The sequence below is a fragment of the Cotesia glomerata genome, linkage group LG9 (genome assembly GCF_020080835.1).
Source record: "Cotesia glomerata isolate CgM1 linkage group LG9, MPM_Cglom_v2.3, whole genome shotgun sequence".
NCBI lineage: Eukaryota > Metazoa > Arthropoda > Insecta > Hymenoptera > Braconidae > Cotesia > Cotesia glomerata.
Genome location: NC_058166.1, coordinates 11,957,623 through 11,984,574, shown reverse-complemented (window position 1 = coordinate 11,984,574; position 26,952 = coordinate 11,957,623). Strand labels below are relative to the sequence as shown.

At 35.4% G+C, this 26,952-nt stretch overlaps 2 protein-coding genes across 2 annotated transcripts in view; one reads left to right on the top strand and one right to left on the bottom strand.

Annotated features, from left to right (window-relative positions):
- LOC123271841 (sodium-coupled monocarboxylate transporter 1) overlaps positions 1 to 26,952 on the top strand; it is a 92,389-nt gene that overhangs the window by 12,510 nt on the left and 52,927 nt on the right. The window lies entirely within an intron of this gene.
- On the bottom strand, positions 3,274 to 7,128 carry LOC123271876. Its single transcript, XM_044738406.1, has 2 exons — positions 6,126 to 7,128; positions 3,274 to 4,314 (listed from the first exon to the last, which is right to left on the bottom strand). The coding sequence occupies exon 1, from the start codon at positions 7,120 to 7,122 to the stop codon at positions 6,169 to 6,171; it is 954 nt and encodes a 317-aa protein (XP_044594341.1). The 5' UTR covers positions 7,123 to 7,128; the 3' UTR covers positions 3,274 to 4,314; positions 6,126 to 6,168.

Sequence of the window (26,952 nt, the reverse complement as noted above, 5' to 3'; positions counted from 1 at the left end):
TATAGTCAAAATCTAAATTTGGCCAAGCCCTTTTGAATGGCACCAACCGCGATCAAATCGGTTAAGCCGTTCAAAAGTTATGAGAGGTTTACACACACACACACACACACACACACACACACACACACAACACACACACACACACATACACACACATACATACATACACACACACAGACATACAGACACCATCGCGGGAATAGTCAGGGCGGCTTCCTAGGACCTCGAAACGTCGAGATTCGATGAAAACTCGATATTCGTAAAACGAGGTGAAAACAATAACTTTCCGATTTTTGAAAATCTTCGATTTTCTTAGCGGGAAGTTAAAAATATTCGATCTCAAAAAAAAATATTTTTCAAATAATTGTTTAAACAAATGGCTATAAACAATAGATGGCCTGACATTTCGCAAAAATGACTGCGATATTCGGTCTCAGCGGGTCAAAATACATAAAGTAATCATATTTTGTACACCGACCTCAAAATTTTACGAAAAGATAATGCAACGCTTACACTATTATCTGAAGAGTACCTCAGTCAGGTACTTCTAGTAGCTGAATAGTACGCTCTGGGACTGACATGCAGGAGGACCCAGGTTCGCATCCCCGACATCGCAAATTGTTTTTCAACGATAATTTGATTTTAAATCACGGAAAATTGATATAAAATACATCATTTCTAATTTGCAAGTAGAAATAAAATAAATTTTACTATTATTTTTATTTTATAAACTTTTTTATAAATTGATTCTGTTTCAATCGAACCAGATGTGAACAGATCAGGTTTGATCTAATCAGATTAAATTTGATCTGGACAGATCTGGCCAAAATGCAGATCTGCTCAGATCTGATGAATTTGATCTGATTTGATCAGAGCAGATCTAAACTTTTTTTCCCGGGTATGAAAAAATATTTTTTTTTTAATTTATTTTAAATGTTGCTTTATTATTTTTTTTTTTTTTTCATTTAAATATTACTTTTGCAATTTACTATTTTTTTGTTTGCAATTTTTTTTTAATACTTTTAAATACAATTTTTTTTTTTATTTTATTTATTTTTTCATTTTAAGTTTCGCGCGGTGTTTTAAACTGATTATGTGCACTGAGTGTGCCCATCATCAGCTGTTATGCACGTTGGTAGAACATTTACTGATACGAATATAAAAAGAATTTAAAAGTATATAAAAAAACATATATAAAGATATACATAAAATGAGTCATAAAAGTTGTTGTGTTGTCAGTTGTAAGAATACAAGTAGAAAAAGTGCTTGTCATTTTTATAAATTTCCAACAGCAAGTTGGAAAATAAATCAAAGGAAAAAATAAAAATAAAAATGATAAATTTAATCAATAAACCAGTTTTTTCAGCTTTATTATTGAATTGTAATATGTAAATTTTAGTTAACAAAGGTAATCTTTTTTTTTGTACTCAAAAACAATCGGCACTTTTAATTTGTAAAATTTTTAAACAGTAAAAGATTTTGATAAATTCGTTTAATCAAAATTTACTTATAAAAAAAATAATTAAATGTTCATTCAAGTTTTATGATAATTTTGTATTACTTATGCAGGAAAAGTAGTATCTTGACGCTCGCTGTTGCAGTTGAAAAAGAGTCGTTTGCCCATTTTAAAATAATTACTACGCGTGAGTTTTTTCATAAAAGAAACTGTTATTTGAGTGCGACAAGTTCACTTATCGCACGCAAATTATTCTTGGCGCACTCAAACTATTCTTGACGCATGCAATTGACTGTGAAAGCTACTAAAATTAAAATGAATAACAAAAAAAAAACACACAATTTAACTGTCAATATTAAAGAAGTGAGGTTGACATTACAAAGTTCATATTTTTAACGAAAGTAAAAATAATTTATAATATTGAGCTGTTTAATTGTGATGAACATTGATTAAGCAGAAATATGATAATTTTTATAATTTTTGCAAAAAATAAATTGTGACATGAAAAATTCTTTTTAAAATTGACATGTAGGAATTTTATAAAATAAAAAATACAATTTTTATGAATAATTTTTTGGAACAAATTTGTTTGTTAAAGAAAATTAAAAAATTCTAGTGACATCTAAATCTAATGTCATTTAATTTGATGTGTTGATTGTTTTAGTGTGTAAATTTATTTTTTGTTATTCAATATTAATTACTTTGCATTTATTATCTGATATATATTTGTTTCTTTCTTTTTAACTTTTTATTTGTTTTTAGGGACTGGGGGGGGGCTCCGCCCCCCTCCCCTAATCCCCCGCCGGGGCTTTGCCCCTGGACCCCAATTTTGTACCCACATATATCACCGCATTTATAATACAAAATAGTATGTGCAACTCGTGCGACGTTGTCGCACTTGTTGCACAATATACTATTAATTTAAAAAAAAATTTTTTTCTTTTTTTTTTTTATTTGATTTCAGTCTGACGTTAACCTATCTTTATGTGTGCTAACTTCTATGCTACTTTTTCGGTATTAACTATAGGTACTTACATTCTATTTTTTAGTGCACAAGAACACTTTACGGTAACAAATATTCATTATAAATACTCCCTTTAATTAATAAAGCATTCTTTTATTTATCATTTAATATTATTATTACTAACAGCCCTTTAATACATAATAATATATGACAATAGCCCCCTGTAGTTTAAACGTACCATGGCGCTGAAGTCGCGCACAAAGCAAATAGATGTTCAAACACTCATGTAGTATCGGAATTTATGGAATAAGATTCTAAATATGTATTAAGTTGTTATAATTAAGGAATTACGGGGCGGTTAAATTTTAAGTGAGTGTTTATTAGAAAAATTGACAGAGTTAAAGAACAGAGGTCTGTCGTACATCGAAGTTAGTTAGGAACTGCCTGCTCGAGTCCCACACAATTGAAGGATCAAACGAGCCCGCTGAAGGCGGGTGAAGTTCGATCAGAATTATATGTCCTCTTGTTCGAGAGGATTACATTACACGTAGTACCACTGTTTGTACTGCAACATCACCACAACTTTAGAGTATTTAAAAAAAAAAAGACTGGAGCGCCTCTAGTGGCTCTCCATCGACTACGTCCTCGTATCTAACATATTTTTTAGAGAACGAACACCTAGGAAAATAATAATATGATAATTATGATTATTTCATATATATTAATTAAACAAACGGGTGGGAAAACAATACAGGGAGGGCTCGTTTGATCCTTCAATTATATGACGTCTCGTTCTCGGGATTACATTACACGTATATGTTTAGAGTAAGGTTTGTTTCCTTTTTTTTTCTTAAAAAAAATTTTATTATTTTCCACAACTACATGTTTTGATTTCCTAGCAAAACAGTCCTAGCAAAGTTATTATCAGTCTCTTGTAGAGGTTGATTGTAAAATCTCGCGAAAAGTTCAGAAGATTTCGACCATCCTGCTGTGGACTTGATCACATTAATGTCTAGTCCTTTCCTGAACGCTGATGAGGTCGAGGTGTGTCTTGTACTATACCCCGTGAAATCTTCACTCACACCGCTGGCTGTTAACACAGACTTAATCCACCGACTGATCGTCTGTGAAGAAGCCTCCTTGTGTGGTTTCTTTCAGGTTATTAAAAGCTTTTTACAGTCTTTTCGAAGTTTCTTCGTTACTTCTATGTACCTCAGCACGTGGGTGACAATACAGAGCAGTGGTTTTTCTTTAAAAGTTGGTAATTGTAGAAATGGTTGTTTACGACCTTTCTTTGAGGTTTTGATTAAATCTTTTATTTCTATTTCTAATCCTGTTTTAGATTTTTTAATATTTGTTAAGCTTATAGCTGCTAACGTATGCAGTCCATGACCCGTTCCTAGAGCTAGTAAAGTCGTTACTTTTTTTGTCAGTTCCGATATATTCAACGATTCAACTGGACTCCATTTTTCCAGAAAATCTAATACAATTTTCGGATCCCAAGTTCTATCATATCTGGCCGTCAATGGTCGTTGTTTAAAAACGCCTTTAAAAATCTGTTTAATAACACACTATCAGATAAATTAGTCCCGGCAATTAGGGAAATAGCAGCTCTCATGGAATTTAATGTGCCATAAGAGGCACCGGTTTCAAATCTTATAGATAAAAAATCCAGCAGTTCAGATTCCGAGATTTCGAAAGGATCTAATCCTTTTTTGTTACAAAATTGCCACCACAATTTAATAGGATTGGAATACTGCTTTACAGTATTTTCTGTTAAAGATGACAGCATTATCTCTGCTGTCTGAACTGAGAGACCTCTTCGCGCGAACGCTTCCCTGATAATTTTCCGGCAATCAACAACATTTTTTGGCACAATGGATGGTGTTGGGTCCTGCAAGGAGAAAGAAGTAATTTTTTATGAGGATTAAAGATAATTGGTCTCTCTATTAATAGGGATTCAAAAATAGGGAACCAAGGTTGAGCTGTCCAGAGTGGTATGACTAAAATGCCCTCTGCCTTTTCTGCAATGATCTTTTGTAATACCCAGGGTATTAGCGTAAAGGGAGGGAAAGCATAAAAATTTTTCTCACTCCATTTTACAGTGAAGGCATCGACATAAGACCCATCTGGATCCTTGTACCAAGAACAGAATTTTTCACATTTTGTGTTAATTCTAGTCGCAAAAAGGTCAATTGTTGGTTTCCCGAAGACCTCAACTATATTTTTAAAGGCAAAATCCGCGAGCTCCCATTCGGTATCAATATTGCTCATCCTTGATTCCATATCTGCTTCTACATTCTCTTTAGATGGAATATACGAGGCGAAAATCCACAAATCTCTTGTTTCGCACCATTGCCAAATTTTTTTGGCTAAACTACTTAGGTGCGGGTATTGAATGCCGCCCATTCGATTGACGTAGGAGATCGCTATGGTATTATCTACTCTAAGGAAAATTTTACAATGGTAAAGATCAGCAGCAAAAACTTTTAGGGCTAAAAAGACTGCAAGTAATTCCAAGAAATTTATATGAAATTTCCTCTCTTCAACAGACCAAGAACCATGTGATTATTTATTATTGCATGACGCTCCCCATCCAGTCAGAGATGCGTCTGAAAAAATTGTTTTTTCGTATTGGTGATCTCCAAAACCATTCACTGATAAAAGAATGTTCTTTTCCCACCAAGCAAAATCTTCGGTCAGATTTTCCTTGAGCTGCACTTTTCCTTCATAATTATTTTCATTTTCTACTAAAGCCAAATATTTTTCCCTTTCAAAAGCCTTTGTGTACAGCCATCCATATTTAATTGCTGGGCAGACTGCTATTAAATTTCCAATAAATTTTGCTAGGTCTCTAATCTTACACTCTTTTTTCCCCCGCATTCTTCTAACTAATTCAAGGATTTTTAATCTCTTTGATTCTGGTAACTCGAATGTTAAGCGTTCTGAGTTAATCCAGAACCCTAAGAATTGACATTTTTTACTCGGCGTTAATACGCTCTTTCTTCTATTTACAATGAACCCTAATGACTCGAATAATTTAATTGTTTTTATCATATTTTCATTGCATGATAAAAAATCTGGCCCGATACACAAAATGTCGTCCAAATAAACTACCGACACGTACCCACGTTTACATAGAAAATTCATCACAGGTTTTAGGACCTTGGTGAATATAAATGAAGCTGTAGCCAAGCCGAATGGTAGACAATGAAAATCATATAATTGCGATTGAAACCGAAATCTTAGAAATTTTCTGCTAAAATTACAAATAGGAATCAGAAAATAGGCATTTCCTAAGTCTAAATTTGCCATAAAATCTCCCTGACAGATTATTTTTGAAACTAATTTTATGTCTTCTAATTTAAAATGCGTTGTCTTAATAAACTTATTTAAGTTTTTTAAATTTAGTATAAATCTTTTGGAACCATCTGGCTTGCCTACCAAAATGTATGAGGAGACAAATTGACCTTCTACATCATCACATGGTTGAATGGCGCCAATATTTAATAATTTACTGATGGCGTCCTTGCAGTCTTTAAGGCCCTGTGCCTCACTTATCAAATTTTTAGGCTCATTAATTTTCAAAACTGGTTTATCAAATTCAATTTGATAACCCAGTATACAATTTAACACAAAGTTGTTGTCTGTGATCTCTCGCCATTTATTGACAAAGAATTTCAATCTTCCTGCCGTTGTTGATACCTTTGATGTCAATGGCGGCGATCCGCCTGCGAGCGTGACGTTTTCAGCTGGGGCCGAGACGACTGTTGAACTGTTTTTTCGAAGCACTGGACCCAGTTGATTTTGCCTGTTGCGTTGATTTCGAACTCTCCATCCTTGCCCATTGCATCTTGGAGGATGGGGCCTTCCAGTTTCCTTGGTTCGCAGTTTTCAAAGCAGTTCTCTGCGACTGTGGTTTTGTTTTTATTTCTGCTGCCACCTTTACAATGGATTTTGTCGATTTAATTTTTTCAGATAAATCTTCTCCGAACAGAAATTTATCAAGCTTTGATTTTTCTAAAACCTCCTTTATATTCTTGTCCATGCCAGGAAGTATAAAGGAGCGTCTCGTCATAGCTTCCTTATGATGAGCTTCTGCTAAGAGTCTTCCAGAGTCAGAAATATATTTCAGAAGCTCCATTCTGTCGACTCCATCTTCTTTTTCCTCAAGCATCAATGAAATCCCCTTGCCCAGGGCTAACATTGCGAATCCAATAATGTTTTGAATTTCGCAAGCAAATTTGTCTCGCTTTACTGCCGTGTTCTGCATTGACGCTGCGACTTCCGGGTTCAGAGTCTGAGCTTCTAGTTGGCAATTACTAGCTCGTGAGTATTTTGCCAATAGATCACTCTTCAGTTCCTTTTTTAACCCATTACTTATGAGGTTTGACCAGCGAGTTGCAACTTCCGAATGTAAGACTCCTACTTGAGGGTCTTCTGCTAAAGGATCCTCACCCAAAATCTCTATGATCTCGACATCCAATTTTTCCGGAACATTTTCTTTTTTATCGGACTCAGTCACGCCAACAGGCGTATTTGGGTCTTTTAACGACTCAGCATCGTTTAATTTCCCGGATTCTGGAGTCGGTTTGACAATAGGCGACATCTCGGGTGATTTAGACTCTGGTGGTAAGTTATCTAGCTGCTGCTCACTTCCCGTCGATAACGGAGTCTTCTCGTTATCCGACCCGGCAGCCATTTTAGATGCTCCCGTAAACAGAAAGCATTTTTACGGTTATGACGCTACCACTCGTGTACGCACTAAACCGACTTTTTTACTGAACAATATGTCCCACCACTCGTGTGGGCGCATTGCCATTTTTTGAACATTCGTTCAGAATATTGTAAAAACAATAATTAAGCTTACCAGGTGATTGTGTTGCAACTTGCTTCGGCAGCTGGGCATTAGACATCGAGCCATGAAGGGCTTCTTCTAATTCCTTTATCTTTTTCCACATTTTTTCTTCTCTTTCTTCTCTCTCTCTCTCTCTCTCTCTCTCTCTCTCTCTCTCTCTCTCTCTCTCTCTCTCTCTCTCTCTCTCTCTCTCTCTTCCTCTTGCTTTTAGACATAATTTCCGTTTGTTAATTTTCCTTTTTTAAGAATTTTTCTAACTAAAAATTCTACTTTTCACTCTTACGTTGTGATGCTATCGCGCACAAAAAACGTTATGAGTTAGATACGAGGACGTAGTCGATGGAGAGCCACTAGAGGCGCTCCAGTCTTTTTTTTTTTAAATACTCTAAAGTTGTAGTGATGTTGCAGTACAAACAGCGGTACTACGTGTAATGTAATCCCGAGAACGAGACGTCATATAATAAGATCTTACTAACTACCTGGGTTTCTCAACCCCGAAATCGGTCATACTTTACTCTTACACTATCGGTACTTGTAACATACATTTTTGCCACGAGATAAATCGATACTAACGTTCCCATGCATACAAATATTTTTTAAAATCTATTAACTTAACTGTAGGAAGTTATGGATAGGATTAATAATAAATAAAGTGAAAAACAATATTATTATCCACATAGAGTGATTCAAATAGAATATTTATTTTAAAGAAAAGAATCGTATCGAGAGAAGTGTCGTTACTTGACAGAGTTTAGTCGCAGACTAACTATAATGTTAAAACTATTTTATTGTGAGGTCTAACTTTCTGTATTGTCCTTAGTAAAAACACATGTTTTTCTTCTTAACTAAGACCGTAATATGTGGTTGTACTGTATAGTGTAAAATAGAGAGTCCTTTGTACAACTTAAGTACCTAAGGTCATAAAATCAAGCCTATACAGGCTTTCTTATTCTAGCTGCACAAATGTGCCTTAAATGTGTTTTTCACATTTAAAAACTAATAAAAGAAAATACGTTATTTTTCTAAAATAAATATTTCTTAGAACTAAATATCTAAAATATAAAACTAAAAGTTTGTAACTGGAATTTATTTTTGCTCAGAGAATCCAATATAAACATCTGTTATTTGGGAATTTTTCTTAATCCCTTTATTTACAATCTTTTAAAAAAAAAATACTTACTGCTAAGTACAAAGGTGCAATAAAACAATAAAATAAAAAAAAACTTAAACCTAAAAATGAACGTTCCACACTCATGTGTAATTTTTCATTGATGATTTTAGTTTTTCATTAATAACAATTAAACAACACTGAATAAGATGACCATCTTCAATGGTAATCTCCGCAAAGTGGATGCCAAGTTAATAAAAAAAAAACTGATTAAATTCGTAAATTTTTACGCGTTATCCTGTTTTAAACGGAAAATTGTGTTGATTGACAGGAATTTTCTTTTAACTATTTTGATATTTTTTTTTAGTTCTATTATCTTAAATTAATTTTTACCAGTTACAGAATTAATCTTCATTAAATTATCTATCAAATGATGCGCAAATGAATTAGACTACGTGGATTATCAATCGTGTAATTAATTAAATAGTTGCGAAATCGAGGCAAAAAAAATTTGTTTTATCCTTACAATTTTCTTTAGCTTTTTGTCTTGAGAAATAATGATTCAAAATTTCTAAAAGATAACCTAAAGCCTAAGTATTTTTTATGCATTTATAATGAATCATATCTCAATTATGAGAGTAGTTATTGGATTTGAATACTAGATTGAAAAAAAAAAATTAACTTGAATTAAGAAAAAATTGCTTGAGCGAAGAAAATAATTTTAAAAAGTTTCATTGTCTTGAATCAAGACGAAAAATTCTTGAAGTATGTAAATTTGTCATTGGCTCACCTATGATTGATTATCAGTATTTCTGTCATTATTCAAGCAAAAAAATCTATTTGTGATGATAAATTTGTTGCTAATTAGTTGTTCTGATTAGAATTTTATTACTTAATTAGATTCTAAGAAATCATTAATAATGTTGGTCAATGCTGGATCGTGTAAATGCTAACTTTACAGACGTAAATTCTTGAATCAAATTAAATTTACTCAAACTAAAAAATTCTATTAAGCTAACAATTTTTCTACTCAAATCAAGAAGACCGAGTACTTCAAAATTATTTACTTGATTCAAGTAAGTTTTATCGTCGGTGTATAAATAGGTATATTTTGCATTGATGTAATACTATTGTATTTCTGAATCCTTTTTCTTCATCAGGGATATTTATCTTTGCTAAAAAAATCTTTTAACTTCGGTTGAATATTGCCGAATATCCTTTTCTAATAATAATCATGTTCTCTTTTAAATTTTCTCGCTGTGTTAAATATTTTTACTATTTTTCTCTGAAATATAACGTGTTTTTTTTATTAATTAATGTTTCTCAAAATATTTTGTTTAACATCGACGCTCTAAAATGCTTTGCAATATAAAAAAAAAGTCTAGCGCAAGTAAACATAATAAAGATTGAAGAGATAACTAAATATAGTTTCTCTCTTTTTTTTCCTATTTTTTTTATTTTCTTCAAAGAATACTGTACAGTCAGCTCTCAAGTCGTATTTTATATTGCACATTGCACGTGTATATCTAAAGATCCCAAAGTAGCAGGTATACATCCAGAGGTTGCACTCAGGCCGGCAATTCGTTAACTACCGCGTCATTTGGGTACCCCAAAAATATCCTTCCTCGCCAGACCAGTTTCGTTATTCTCGAGCCAGTCTTTATCTCCATTTCCTTACATTAGGCTTTCCGTTGCGTCAGTTAGTGGTTTTTGACTCTGGCGATCGGGACGTGGAAACTCACTTGCTCGTTTTCTGCGGTAACTACATTATATTTTCTTAAAATAATTAATTTACTAATTAATAGTATAATAATAAATTAATTAATAACAAACTTGAGCGAAATTCAATTGAAAGTTTTTACATTTATAATTAATTAAGTTATAATTTAGCCGCTATTAGGTAATTTACCGTTGGTTTACTTTTCCTCAAAGTTTTGTAATAAGCAGTGATGAAAAAGTGTCGCATCGAACTATCCTCGTTCCCTTTAGTAACAAAACTCTCAAAGCAAAGCTACACTCGAAACTCTTTGGGAAAATTATACCGTGGCGTATATATTTGTAAGAGAAATGACAAAAAAAAAAATTGCTTGAATTCAAAGGAAAAAATACGAGAGTCGGACAGAAAAATATTTTATTCCAGTTTTGTCTGTTTTATATAAAAATAAGAGTAGAAAAAAGAAACCGGTCGTCCCTGTAGACTAGACATTAATTTTTTTTTTTTATTATAGTAAAGTAACGGTCCCTATGTATGATAAGCTCGGCAAAAATTAGCCATGTATGGTGTCATGGTGAATTGTTGACTATTTTTTAATGGATAAAATTCTATTTATTTTCTTTGAACATTGAAGTACTGTCAACATCTCCAGACAAACTCTCTGTGGAAATATGAACCCTTAACATTAATGTTCAAAGGTCATCACGGAATTTTATATTTATTATTTAAAGAGGATAAGAATTTTTTTTACTTTGAAATTTCGTAACTTGATAACAAATAACTGTATTTTTTTGACTGAGGTACATTTTTGTAGGGAACCGGACGTTCTACAGAAAATGTTTTAGTAAAGATTTACGTAAGTCAAGCGGTTTGAAATATATCAAGCCTTAAAAGCAATATAGCTAAATTTATGAAATAACCCGGTAAAAAAGGTTTAGATCTGCTCTGATTAAATTTGATCTGAGTAGATAAGATTTGATCTAAATTTAGATCTAAGTAGATATGGGCAGATCTAATTTGATCTGCTTAGATCAAATCAGATCAAGTTTGATCAAAATGAAATTGAAAAGTAGGTATGAATAGATCTGTTCTGATCAAACTAGATCCACTCTGATCAAATTAGATCAATCCAGATCAAGTTTGATCAAAATGAAATTGAAAAGTAGATATGAATAGATCTGTTCTGATCAAACTAGATCCGGTTGGATCAAATTAGACCAATCCAGATCAAGTTTGATCAAAATTAAATTAAAAATTAGATATAAATAGATCTGACTTGATCTATGCAGATCTAATTTAATCTGATTATTATGCGGGAAAAAAAGTTTAGATATGATCAGATCAAGTTAGATCAAGCTTGATGAATATATGTAATCATAAAGATGATATGGATAGATCTAATTAGGTCTGCTATGATAAGAGCAGATCTACTTAGGTACGACTTTTTATACTTGTATTCTAATAAATAGCTCTTACAAATGCACTAACTTTGATCACGTTTTTTTTTATTTAATACAAATTATAACCGGATGTTATTGTTTCAATAGAAACTTTGAGTATTCTTCTTTACAATGACGTGCATGAAACCTAGTGATAAGTAATTTATTTATTTGTAATTAATCATCAAAATTGTTGAAGATCAAGAATTTTCAATTTTCAAAAATTTATAACTCAGAAACTATCAACTTACGGCAAATTTTATAAGAGTAATTTTCATCTTCAAATTGCCTAAAATATTAAAAAAAAAAAAATATCCGATCTCAAAAAAAATTATGTCTCAAATAATTGTTTAAACAAATGGCTATTAACAATAAATGACCCGGGATTTCACGAAAATTACTGCAATATTTGGTTTCAGCAGGTCAAAATACATAAAGTAATCATATTTTGTACACCGACCTCAAAATTTTACGAAAAGATAACACAGCGCCTACATTATTATCTGAAGAGTAACTCAGTCAGGTACTTCTAGTAGCTGAATGGTACGCTCTGGGACTGACATGCAGGAGGACCCAGGTTCGAATCCCCAACATCGTAAATTGTATTTCAACGATAACTCGACTTTAAACCACAGAAAATTGATATAAAATACATAATTTCTAATTTGCAAGCAGAAATAAAATAAATTTTGCTATTATTGATGTGAAACATTTATAGCCGCACGTAAAACCGATTTCTGGCGTGGCGACGCATGCCGTGGCGACGCGTCGCCACGCTATATGATGGTATATAAATATACAGTCTATATGCAGTAGTGTGTACGGTGTGGCGACACGTCGCCATGCGCAATCGACTGTGCGATTCTCTCCCACTCGATCCGGCGTTAAGCCATCTTTCTCGCTACACTGAGCTCGGATACCTATAGTGTATACTCCGTAGTGTATACAGTGTTGTTTACTGCGGTGCACATAACCTGTGTTTTACTTGAAAACAAATTATTTTTCTGATAATAAAATGTCTGACCGTGATAATTTAGAGAGTGAAAGTGATCAGTCTCCTGCAAAGAAAGCAAAATCACACTATGACACACTATCAAGTCATCAGTAAGTTAATTATATTTTTATAATTAAAGTATGCATTTATCTGTGCATTAAGCACGCGTAGATTTGGTGTGTTTTGAGCGCCAGTAAATGTAAAATCTACTCTCTTGGTAGATTAAAATTCACATAAATTTCATTGCATATAATGTTTTTAAATTAATTATTAATTTTAATTTCATTCTTATTGAAATTAATGCATTAAATCAATTGCTTATAGAATAAATTTATTAAGACTGACAGAATTGTATTTCAAAATCAGCTGATGGCGTGCAGCGCACGAATGTTTTTCTTATTTGTTATTAATATGAACATTAAAAAATTAATTAATTTTTCTAATCATAGTGGAATTTATAGTGAAACATTCATTGTTGATATTTATAATTTACGATCTTTAGTAATATCTTGAAATAACTAGCTAAGATTCTTGAGTTTACTAATATATTGAAGCCAATTAAAATTTTTCTGTATATTTTAATAACATATTTTTTATAAATATTTCAGAACCCAACAATCATCACAGGGGTCACAAAATATTATTATTGAAACTGGACATCACCAAGATCAGTTAAACACAAGACATACTATTAATGTTATGTAAGATTTTATTAATCTAATAGTACCAGAATATACTAATTTTTATTTAAGTTCTCAAGGAGGTACATATGACGCTGTGGTCTATGAGTATAGTAAAAGTCATTCTATTTCATTACTTTACGTAGCTTTAACACGAGTACCAAGTCTTGAAGGGTTGTTTATATGTAACAGTCAGGATAATTTAAGATTTTATCATGGAAGAAGAGTAGATCCATCAGTTTCAAGTTTACAGCAAGAATTTAAAAGATTATCTCTAAACAAACTTACTACATTGCAAAGACTGATCACTGAATTTATAAACTCCAGAAATAAATTAACCATTTATACTTTAAACTGCCAAAGTCTCAGAAAACATACTACTGATTTACAAGATTCTATTTGTCAAAGGAGTAACTTTTTATTACTAACTGAAACATGGCTTCCTGCAGATGAATCAGTTGACTTACCTAATTTTCATTGTATAGCTAAATTTAAGAGACAAAATGTTAGAGCCGCTGGAGTTTCCATTTATAAAAACAACAATACTTCACATATTACTACATTCAACATGGATTTAGTAATTCAAAATGCTACAGAAGTTCATGTCTCCCAAACATCTATTGGCGATATACGTGCTTCACACGTTAAACTAGAAGATGGAAGTGAATTGATGATTGTTGTGTACATTTCTCCTAATAAAAAAATAAATGACATCATTTCATTTTTACACGAGAGATTATTTCCGTACAGTCACAGAGGTTCAATAACTTTCAAAACCAATAAAGACAAACTACCATTGATTTTATTTGGGGATTTCAATGTAAATTTTGCAAAAGATGAATCAACGCCATTAATTACGTTTCTCCAAGAAGAATTTCAATTGCAAATTAATAACAATCCAAGAGAACCTACCACCAGATACGGAGCAACAATAGATGCTGTATTTATTAGATATCTTGATAATGTTATGTCCAATACTTTTGTAATATAGTTCAGTTACCATCGACCAATTGTCACAGTAATACCGTCCTCAGAGGCAACATCGAATATAACTATTACCGAAGTCACTGATTAAACGAATTAAGTAGTCACGATTTGAAATAAATTCGTAAATTTTTGTATTTAATGAAAATAAATGTTCATTCAATAAATAGTCATCGTTATCTGGAAAAAAATCGTAATATTTTATTTTATCATTATGACATATTTAGTTCCTAACACAATCTGTTCTTTTCTGCATATTACTTTTACAAAATAATGTCGATGTTTCACATCTGCCAGGCGTCCCGTGACGGCTCACATTTTTTTTTTATTTTATAAACTTTTTTATAATTTGATTCTGTTTCAATCGAACCAGATCTGAACAGATCAGATTTGATCTAATCAGATCAAATTTGATCTAGACAGATCTGGCCAAAATGCAGATCTGCTCAGATCTGATGAATTTGATTTGATTTGATCAGAGCGGATTTAAACTTTTTTTCCCGGAAAACAAAGAACATTAATGAATTTTGGCCTAAAAATTGCCTACAAAAATTCATTTAAAAAAACTGTAGGGCGAAAGTAAATTTATCCGCAATTATTTAAATCCAAAAAAATTCATACATCATCGAATTGAGTAAGAAGTTATGGTCAAAATTAAAATAAATGCAGCCACTAGCCAATGTCAAATATATAGATTAGGAAAAATCACGCCGTTTAGTTACTACTTTTTCTTACCGCGCAACAGTCGATGCCCATCCCCCCTCTAGTACCTTGCTAAGACTTCCTTAAGCGTAAAATCAATTTAAAGTACTTAAATTCTTAAAATTGTCAACTTTTAAATAAATTTCTTATGTCCGGCAAAAAATTATTCTTTATTAGAATTAATTTTTCGTGGTTCAAAATTTTTTTGCTCGAGTGAAGACAATTAAATTTTCAAGATAATTTCTTGCTCCAAAATAAGTTTTCTTGCATCAGGTTAATTGTTTTTTGTTAATATGTTGGAAACATTTATTCTAAACTTAGATATTTAGAATTATGAGTTTATCAAAAGCAAAATAGAGCCAAAAAATGATTTAATTTAATAATTTCTTGCATTACTTGACTAATATTGCAATGGTTCTACGTCACTATATCCGAAGTCATTATATCCGCGACATTATATCCGCGATTTGTTTGTGTTTATCTAAAAATATAACCAACACATAAGCTTGTTACCGTGTTGTGCCCGTTTATCATGAATTTTGTGTGTGTTTATTCGACAACAAACCAATACATAGTGTCGCGGATATAATGTCCTCGGATCTTATGGTATGTTACCACTGCAATAAAAGAATAAAAATTTTCGAGTTCATCTTATGAAATGTAAAGGTTTTTCTGTCACGTCGTTTAAAAGACAGATTATTTTCAGAAACTTGTTACTTATAAATGCTCAAATATTTAGTAGCCTTATGGTAACTCATAAAAAGGAGGGATGAGGTCATCAGTCTTTAATGAATACGTCAATAACAAGTTTGAAATTTACCGGAACATTGCATAGCAAGGACACTCGTAAAAACGGTCCAAATGTTTTCTTTAATTGTTTACATAAAGAAAGAGCATATATATTTTCTTACTGTAAATTTATATCAAACTAGATTAAGGAGCACTTTATTTCGTGAGTTTACGACCAAGGAAGAAATTAAAGGCAGATGTTATTTATTACAAAAAGTCTTTATAGTAAATAGTAAAATGTAAAATGTTGACTGTTTTTATAACCCTCGTTTAGTGAGAACTTCAAAAATAAATGCGTAATTGTTTTTTGGTTCTTTGCCGGGGAAAGCTAATTTCCATATCTTGCCATATTCAGTCATATATGGTCATACAATCGCGTTCTCTTTTTTTATTTCTTATATTTTACGATACATTTAATTCATTTGAGACATTATTTACGTTTCTAACTTTTAAGAAATATTATTTTTTATATTTAGCTTATTTTACAATAAAAATTATTAATTAAACTAAAAATTAATTCCAAACAAATGGCTTAGTATTAAAAAAATGATTTATATTTAAGAACTTTACAGCTTTTAGACTGAACTCTCATGTAGCGAGACAGTTCAGCGATCATACACCCTCTGTCGGAGATTTCGAAAACTATTTTCGGTAAAAAAAATCATATATTCAGGCTGATATGGTCATGTCAAGTCGTATCACGACTTATCAAGAAATAACACGCCAGATGTGTTCATGTATGTCCTGATATTACCAATTTAAAAAGTAGAATTTATCAAATATTATAGGTAGATGCAAATTTTCAAAAAAGGCCATGCATATGAACATAACAGGTGACATCAGAATATTTTTTTACGGGTGGAATTTTCAGTTAACTTGAATTTCAACTACATTTAGTCCAGCGCCGTTTAAATTCCGGACATTATGGAGCAAAAGGCGGCAGTGTTCTTAATCCTCAACGCTAATTTTTCCATCAGTTCATATTTTTTCCGAGGCAGTGCATTTGAAAATGAATTAAGTTAATTTTAGAAATAAAATATTCCGTAAGCTTTGAGAATTGACCGTAAGATAATGCTCTTTGATAATAACAGAAGCAAGAGCAAAATATTTTTCTCAATGAATTAATAATGAAATGTACGTAATATTTATAAAGAGAATATTCGTATCAAAAGATTGCTTTGAAGATTAAGGAAATAAATTTAGACTGACTATTTCTTATCTTTGAAAATTAATCCCGTTCTCAAGAAAATTTCAATTTTTTTTCTTCTATCATGATAATATATATTTTACTTTTTTGTTTTGTTTTTATCAACATTTATAATTCTACGATTTCTTTTCGCAAGCGGGAAAATAAACAGAGCTAAGATGTCAAACGAGCAACTGTTTAGCAAAGACTTCTTTATCTGGAAAATTACTAAACAAAAAAATGTCTTTTTTATTTTGACGGATTTGTATTATACATTAAGTAAAAAACTCAAACTACCGTGAAAAAATTTTCTGCTATTTTGATATTTTGCTAAATAAAGTCTGATATGCTCATATATAGTCTTACGATTAAATTTAGTGTTGAAAATCTCCGACTAGTAATGCAGGATTGCTGAATTTTTTCCCTACAAGAGAGTTAAGCTTGACGTGCTGACTTGTAAAATAAATTTTAACTAAGGTAAAAGCCTCAATAGATGATCATATACTGGTACATGATCATCTATTGGGGTTTTTACCTTATCTTATGAAGATTATTACCAAATTTTTACCTTTAAATCAATAAAAATAGTACAAGTTATTTTTTATAAGAATATTAAATCAAATAAAATTACACTGAAAAAAAGGATTTTTCTTTTTAGTAAGTTTTTTTTCTTTAGCAAAGACACTAATATTTTTGTGAGAAAAATGGAACAAAACTTGGTTTCACTGTTATAAAATATCAAAGTTATAAAAAAGTAAACTTAACCTCGTTTAATTAACACCGGTGAATTATTTCACATTGAATGTCTATTTTCTATTTTTTCTTATCAATGAACTGTCAAGAATTACAGATATTGATTGATAAATATTAGCCAACACTCACAAAATTATATGTGAAGACAAGTTATTCAACGTTTAACAATTTGTAAACAAACGGCTGCTTTTTTACATAACAATTACCAACATAAGGTAATAATAAGAAAAATGATGGCGCTACTATTACTTTTAATATGCTATAATAGCATGAAGATTTTCAGCCTAGTGAGATTAAGCTTGGTATTTCTGTGAGGATTATACCAGTTTTCTTACAATAAAAATACGTATTTTTACTGTAAGAATACTCGCTCAATATAAATTTATATTTTGGGAGGAAAAACGCTTTTTTTTCAGTGGATAGGAATCATTGCATAAATGACTAAAAAACAATTATTATTACTTGAAAAAATATTTCCTATAAAGTCAATATAATTATTTGAAAAAAAAATTCGCTTGCACACTTCTGAAAAGAAAATACATAAAAATTTAAAATCATACTAACAATCTATTTCTTATGGGAAATTTCATTTGAAATTTTTTGATAAGAAAAAAAATCATTTTTAGAAACACATACATGTATCGACATCATCTTAGAAGATAGAAAAGAAAATATTTTCAACCTTCCTTACTTATTATCTTTTACCGTTTGATTCTGTACACGCTTTCCGATAACACGATAATAATTTGCAATGTAAAGTTAAACTTACGTTCAGTCTGCCTCAGTCCGCTATTTCCATTTGTTGCGAGAAAATTAAGTTGACGCTAAACCAACACACTCACAGTAAATATTTTACTTGGTTATTTTTTATTCAAATATTTATGTAATTAGCGTTGTTTGTGCACGTTTAGAGACAGGCATATTCATAAAATAATTATCGAACATTAGACATTCATAAAAGAATTTTTCTGAATTAATTAGCAATTGAATATTTTACATAAAAATTTTTAATTAAACAAATCATATAATAGTTTCCTAATAACTCGATTAAAAATTCACATGCATGTGGGATAAAATTTTGCTAGTTAGTTCAAACACATTGCATGTAATTGAATAATCAAATTATCTTCAATAAATGAATTACTACATAATTGGATTCGATAAAAATACATACTTTAATTTGTTATACTAGCAATAATTAATTTCATTAATTTTTCAAATTTCAGTTTTTTTAATTTACTGTTTTAAATTTAAGAAATTTTTCCAAAAAATAATTTTGAGGAATTTTAATAACAACGCATGGAACTAAATTATTTTCATAAAAGTATTCGTTTTTTTGCAAAAAAATTTAACTTTTTAATAAATAAACTGCAACAATTATTGAAAGTTAAATACCGCTGTAAATATTTTTATAAATATGTGAAGAATTCTCCTTGTGATAACTTTGTTGAGTATTTAAAAAAATACGAAGAAGGTTAGATGTAAGGCTATGAAAATTACAAGAATGCTTGTACATTTTTTTATAATTTTTTAAATAGTTATTCTTCAACCTTTATTTATTTACATGACTATGTTAATTTTTCTATTGCTTCAATAACCCTTAACATAATTAAGTTACATCAGAGTGATAAATAATGTGTAGGGACATAAGTCTTGGATTGAGGAGTTCCATAATGACCGATAGGTGGCGAAATGTAGTCGAAAATTTTCGTGGGCAGAGCGGTAAACAGAGTAATTGACTATCAAATCTTTGATACAACATTTATTTTTCTCGTTGAGTTTTTGAAATATTTTTCACTTCCCGCTAAGAAAATTGAAAATTTTCAAAAATCGGGAAGTTATTGGTTTTACCCCGTTTTTCGAAAATCGAGTTTTCATCGGATCTCGACGTTTTGAGGTCCTAGGAAGCTTTCATGACTATTTTTACGATGATGTCTGTACGTCTGTATGTATGTGTGTGTGTTTGCATAAGCAGATCATGTGCAGCTTCGCAATGGTTTAGGTTTAGCTGCAATATCTTCATGTCTGTTTGTTTGTTATCTTCTGGAGTGCCTCTTTAAATACTGGGTACCTGGATGCGCCGGCATAATGGGCCGCGTTCTCCGCACTTTGGTCCCCATATAATACACATTTCGCTGGGTTGTGTGTGTGTGTGTGTGTGTGTGTGTGTGTGTGTGTGTGTGTGTGTGTGTGTGTGTGTGTGTGTGTGTAAACCTCTCGTAACTTTTGAACGGCTTGACCGATTTCATCGCGGTTGGTGTCATTCGAAAGGGCTTCGCCAAACTTAGATTTCCAGTAAGTTGAAATCGATTCAGACCAGTAGATTTCGAGAAATTGCAAAAAAAGTGACAAAAAAAAGTTGTTTTCATTTTTTTTAAATATCTCCGAATTGGCTGAACCGATCAACTTCAAAAACTATTCAGCTCTTAACCTTGAAAACCTGTATCGATCGCCACATGAAGCGTCAGAATCGGTTGATGCGTTCGTGAGATATCGTTGTCGAAAAAAATCGAAAAAAGTGTTTATTTTTTGTAATAACTCCGAAATTTTTCATCAGATCAATTTTTTTGTTGTAAATTTTATATAGAGCTCGAAAAACCACATCGATCGCCGCCTACCGCGTGAAAATCGGTTGATTTATTAAAAAGTTACAGCAGTTTGAAAATTAGAAAAATCGTGTTTCATCGAATTTTGATAAGATTTTTGAGCTCGAAGAGCTCAAAAGCATACCAAAGCTATCTCTTTGAGCTCGGAGAGCTCAAAATAACACATAAATTGTATTTTTGGGCTCGAAGAGCTCAAAAACGTCATAAGTGCAATTTTAAGCGCCTAGGTATGGAATTAGCAGAAAGTTGCAGGGATGGCCTTCAGGGTCAACCGTTTTTCTAATTTTTAACTTCCCGCTAAGAAAATCGAAGATTTTCAAAAATCGCGAGGTTGTCACGGTGTCTGTATGTGTGTGTGTGTGTGTTTTTTTTTTCTCCTTAAGGGGGGGGGGGGGAATCCTTTTTACGGATTCTAGGCATAGCTGTTTGGCCTGGATATGTGGCGACTCGACGCAGCGTCATATTAAAACTCGACGCTGACGCCCCTACCCACTAAACCCTAAACCCCTTTCTCTTCTATCCTCTGATCCCCCATGGTACCGCCGTAAGGCACTTCTTCGTGAGGGGAGGAATTAGCTGCCGCTCTTCCTTCTGGTGGCTAAGATGTTATTTCTTCCTTCTAGATTCTGTCTTTCGCTCTTTTCCTCTCAATGGATCGCAACTCTGTAAGCACTTTTGTAGCAAAAGTGCTTGTGGCGTTTCAGGCAGCTAATTTCAGGCAGCTAATTTCAGGCAGCGAGACTAGCCCTCACTACTGACGCTTTGGCACTGACATGTTCCACTTGCTGCTTGAAGTTGAGTCGGGCATCAAGCATCACTCCCAAATATCGGATATAAGGTTGTGATGTGATTTCTTGTTCGCCGACTTTCAGCTTAATGGTCTCTATCACTTTTCTGCTGGTAATAAGCACTGCCTCAGTCTTGTGTTGCGCCAGTTGCAGGTTCACTGCGTCCATCCACCGGTTAACGCGCTCAAAAGTAAGATCGAACATATGGTTTATCTCGTCAAGGTGTTTGGCAACGATCACTATGGCTACGTCATCTGCATATGCTACGAGTTTGACGTTTCTTGGCAGAGTTAGTCTTAATAGACCGTCATACATAATATTCCACAGGAGCGGGCCTAGAACTGAACCTTGTGGTACACCTCCAGTAATATCATACTCCCTCAGACCGTTCTTCTTGTCATACTTCAGGACCCTGTTTCCAAAGTAGCTTGCTACGATCTTAAGAAGGTATTCTGGTACATTCTTCTCTTGGAGGGCCTGCATGATGCATTCCCAATTGGCGGAGTTGAAGGCGTTTCTGATGTCTAGAGCCGCCACCAGGCAATACTTCTTTGTTCCACCCTTCCATCTGGTTCCTGCGATTGCTTCCTTGGCCGTATCAACAACCAGTTTGATTGCGTCCAGGGTTGATCGTCCTTTCCGAAATCCATACTGATTGTCTGCCAGGAGTGGGTCGACTACTGCTTCAATTCTCTGGTGAATTATGCGTTCAAATATCTTACCCGCTGTATCTAGCATGCAAAGTGGGCGGTAAGATGACGGTTCATCCGGTGGCTTTTTCCCTTTAGGAAGCAGCACTAACCGTTGCTGTTTCCACTTTCGAGAAAAAATCCCTTCTTTGAGGCAGGTGATGTAAACATCCAGGAATAATGCCGGTGCTGCCTTTATAGCTGTTTTTAAGGCAATATTAGGGATTTCGTCTAATCCTGGTGCTTTATTATTCCCTACGCGGTTGCAAGCCTCCGTCATTTCTTCTTCCGTGACAGGTGGAATGTCCTCCAGTTCGCCTTGAGCTAACTGGTAATGAAGCTCGCGTTGCTGCGGAAACAGCGCGGTAACGATTCTCTGCAAAAGTTGTGGGCATGTGGGTACCGGCATTTGTTTGACTTTTAGGTGAGTCATGACCACCTTGTACGGTCTACCCCACAGGTCTTTGTCCACCTCGTTGACGAGCTCTTTCCAGTATTGCCTCTTACTATCCTTGATGGCTTTGTTCAATGATCGATGGGCTTTTTTGTACTCTGCGACCAGCTCCGCAGAATTAGGTCGTCGATAGCCACGCTTGGATATTCTTCTTTTCTTTAGACACTCTTTCCTAAGAACGCTGATGTGGTCGTTCCACCAGTGTACTGCCGGGCGTTGGCTTATGCTGCGTTTCCGGACCATACTTGCGTCACAGGCCTGGACAACTCTTTTCATCAGGTCCTTGGTCATTTCTTCTGCGGATCCAGTAGTAATCGGTTCACTATTCATGGCTATTACCAATGTGCTTGTGTCAAAAGACTTCACTTTCCATACAATGGTATAGAGTGACTTGATTGGTCTTCTTGTATTCCGGTCATGTGATATTTCCCAGAGAGTTGCCTTGTGGTCGCTGACTGTGTAGATATCCATCACCTTCCAGTCGTATTTCCCACTGATGAGGCTGCTGCTGACGAAAGTGAGATCTACAATAGAGCTTGCTTCTCCTTTAGTATAGGTTGGCGTATCACCACTGTTGAGCTGGACTACATCTAGTGTAGTAAAAGCTTCTAGTAGTGCTTTTCCTCGCGCATTGGTCTGCTTGCTGCCCCAGTCTACTGCCCAAGAGTTGAAGTCACCGGCAATCGCGACTGGATAATGCTGCTTGGCGTCCTCGGTCAGTTTGTCCAAGAATTCAGTGAATTCAACAATGGATAGGCTAGGTGGTGCATAACAGCTGTAGAAACGGATACCGTTAACTGTTGCTGCTACAAAGCCGGCATTATCTTTGTTAACTACACTCTGGAAGGGATGCTTACCACAGGACCAGATGACAGCCTTGGCGGTGCTGTCAGATTCCCAAGGCTGGGTATTCAGGTGTCTGTATGGCTCTGCTATCATTACTAAGTCTAACTCTAGTTCTCTTGCTGTTTGCATAAGCAGATTATGTGCAGCTTCGCAATGGTTTAGGTTTAGCTGCAATATCTTCATGTCTGTTTGTTTGTTATCTTCTGGAGTGCCTCTTTAAATACTGGGCATCTGGATGCGCCGGCATGATGGGCCGCGTTCTCCGCACTTTGGTCCCCGTATAATACACATTTCGCTGGGTTGTGTGTGTGTGTGTGTTTTTTTTTTTTTTTTTTCTCTCTTAGGGGGGGGGGGGAATCCCTTTACGGATTCCAGGCATAGTTGTTTGGCCTGGATATGTGGCGACTCGACGCAGTGTCATACTAAAACTCGACCCTAACGCCCCTACCCACTAAACCCTAAACCCCTTTTCTTCTTTCCTCTAATCCCTCATGGAAACCGCCGTCAGGCATTACTTCGTGAGGGGAGGATCCAGCTACCGCTATTCCTTCTGGTGGCTAAGGTGTTATTTTTCCTTCCTTCTAGTTTCTGTCATTTGCTCTTTTTCTTTCAATGGAACGCAGCTCTGTAAGCACTTCTGTGGCAAAAGTGCTTGTAGCGTTCCAAGCAGTTTGATTCGACAACATTGCATCTACTATTATCTCTGGTTGGATTCTCCAGTTCAGGATCCTCTCTAACTCCTCACGCTGAGGATCGAAACGTGGACACACAAAGAAAACGTGCCTTGCGTCCTCAATAACCCCTGGACAAGACGGGCACTCCGGAGAATCGTCGTGCTTAAAGCGGTGCAGATACTCTCGAAAGCACCCATGTCCTGACAACATCTGCGTTAGGTAATAGTTGACTTCACCATGGTTTCGGCTCAGCCAAACGTCGATCTTTGGTATGAGGCGGTGTGTCCATCTTCCTTTTGCTGCGGCGTCCCACTCAAGTTGCCATCGCGAGATGCTGTGCTGCCGTTCTTCTGTTCTTAGTTCTTCAGCGCTCAGTGTAGTTGACCTCTTTTGATGGTAAAGGGCCCGTCTTTCTTTAGCTAAGACTCTAAGCGGCAGAGTTCCAGAAACGACGCACACTGCTTCCTCTGATATTGTTCGGAAGGCGCTGGCTACTCTTAGCGCGCTCAGTCGGTAAACCGGACATGCTTTCCTCCATGATTCTTGGGTCTCAAGTGCGTCGGACCAAATGGATATACCATACGTGAGGACCGATGTAACTACTGATGATAGCAATAACCTCCTTGTCTGCTTCGGGCCACCGATGTTAGGCATCAATCGTACTAGGTTAGCCACTACTGCTGATGCTTTGGCGGTCACGTGTTCAACTTGTTGTTTGAAGTTAAGTCGGGAATCGAGCATCACTCCCAGATATCGAATGAATGGTTGGGATGTGATTTCTTGGTCTCCGACGTTTAAATTGATCGTTTCCACCACTTTTCTGCTAGTAATAAGTACAGCCTCGGTCTTCTGTTTAGCCAGTTGTAGGTTTACTGTGTCCATCCACTGGTTAATTCGCTCAAAGGTGATCGTGAACATATGATTTATCTCATCAATATGCTTGGCGACGATTACTACGGCTACGTCGTCCGCGTACGCTACCAGTTTGACATTTCTTGGTAGTTTCAGTCTCAGCAATCCGTTGTACATGATATTCCAGAGAAGTGGACCGAGAACAGAACCCTGCGGGACGCCTCCAGTAACATCATACTCCTTTGGACCATTCTTCGTGTCATATCTAAGGACTCTATTCGTGAAGTAGCTAGCGACTATCCTTCGTAGATATCCTGGTACGTTCATCTCTTGAAGAGCTTGCATGATGCGATCCCAGTTGGCGGAGTTGAAGGCATTTTTGATGTCTAGGGTTGCCACCAGACAATATTTCTTCGTTCCACCCTTCCATCTGGTACCGGCGATTGCGTCTTTGGCTATACCGACAACCAGGTTGATTGCGTCCAGGGTTGATCGTCCTTTTCGAAATCCGTACTGATTGTCTGCTAATAGTGGATCGACAACTGCTTCTATCCTTTGGTGGATTATACGTTCGAGTATCTTACCGGCTGTATCCAACATGCAAAGTGGACGATAAGATGACGGTTCTTCCGGTGGCTTTTTTCCTTTAGGAAGTAGTACCAGCCGTTGTTGTTTCCACTTCCGAGGAAAAATCCCTTCCTTCAAGCAGATGTTGTAGACATCGAGGAATAACGCTGGCGCTGCTTTAATAGATGTTTTCAAGGCAATATTAGGGATTCCGTCCAATCCCGGCGCTTTATTATTCCCGACGCGGTTACAAGCTTCCATCAGTTCTTCTTTCGTCACAGGTGGGATATCATTCAGTTCGTCTTGTGTCAACAGGTAGTTGAAAACGCGCTGTCGTGGAAACAGTGCAGTCACGATCTTCTGTAGGAGTTGAGGACACGTAGGAGACGGCATTGGCTGGTATTTCAAGTTTGCCATGACTACCTTGTAAGGTCTGCCCCACAAGTCTTTGTCCACCTCGTTGATTAGCTCTTTCCAGCAGTTCTTCTTGCTATCCTTGATGGCTTTGTTTAAGTCTCGACGAGCTTTCTTGTATTCTGCGACTAGTTCCGCTGAGTCATGCCGCCGATAACCACGCTGAGATATTCTTCTTTTCTTGAAACACTCTTTCCGTAGGAAGCTGATGTGGTCGTTCCACCAGTGCACCGAAGGTCTTTGGTTCATGCCCCGTTTACGGGGCATGCAGGTGTCGCAAGCCTGGGACACTCTCTTTATCAACTCCTTGGTCATTTCTTCTGCAGATCCAGTAGTAAGCGGTTCACTATTTAGGGCAGCTGCTAGTGCACTTGGGTCAAAGGATTTCAGCTTCCAGCCAACGATGTCAAGTTTCTTAGCCGGTCTTCTAGGATTCGGGTCCTTTGATACTTCCGAGAGAATCGCGTTGTGATCGCTGGCCGTGTAGGTCTCCATCACTTTCCAGTCGTAGTTTCCTCTGATGAGGCTGCTGCTGACAAAAGTAAGATCCACAATAGAACTTGCGTCGCCTTTAGTGTACGTCGGCGCATCGCCACTGTTCAACAACACTACGTCTAACGTAGAAAAAGCTTCTAGTAGTTCTTTACCCCGAGCGTTGGTGTGTTTGCTGCCCCAATCCACTGCCCAGGCGTTGAAGTCCCCAGCTATTGCCACTGGGTAGTACTGCTTCGCGTCCTCCGTCAGTCGATCCAGAAAATCCATGAATTCAACAATAGTGAGGCTAGGTGGTGCGTAGCAGCTGTAAAAACGGATGCCATCTACCGATGCTGCTACAAAGCCGGCGCTGCCATTGTTAACGATACTCTGGAAGGGGAGCTTGCCGCAGGACCATATGACAGCTTTTGTGGTGCAGTCGGTTTCCCATGGTTGGGTACTCAGGTGCCTGTATGGCTCTGCTATTAGTACTAAGTCTAGCTCATGATCGCGCACAGTCTGCATGAGCAAGTCTTGCGCAGCCTCACAATGGTTGAGGTTGAGCTGTAGTATCTTCATGTTCTTTGGTTTGTCATCCTCTGAAGCGCCTCTTGGAATACCGGGCATTTGTGATTGCCGGCACAGTGGGCGGAGTCCTTTGCACTTGGATTTTCAGCGCATAGTGCACATTTGGCTGGGTTTTTACAGTCCGCGATTTTGTGCCCTTCTTGTCCGCACCTGATGCAAAGCTTGGATCGGTCTACGCTACTTTTGCACTGAGATCTATGATGCCCGAAGTGCCAGCACTTGAAACATTGGGTTGGTCTTCTCGTGGCTCTAATTCGGCAGTTGACCCAGCCGATCCGGATTTTACCGCTTCCTTCCAATATCTTCCGCGCTGCAGCTGCTGGTAGAGTCACTACGGCAGTCTGAGTACCTCTGTAGGCCTTACGGATCTTAA

What these genes read in the sequence shown, in the direction of transcription:
- LOC123271876 (XM_044738406.1), bottom strand. Translation starts at nt 7,122, where the DNA reads ATGGCTGCCGGGTCGGATAACGAGAAGACTCCGTTATCGACGGGAAGT.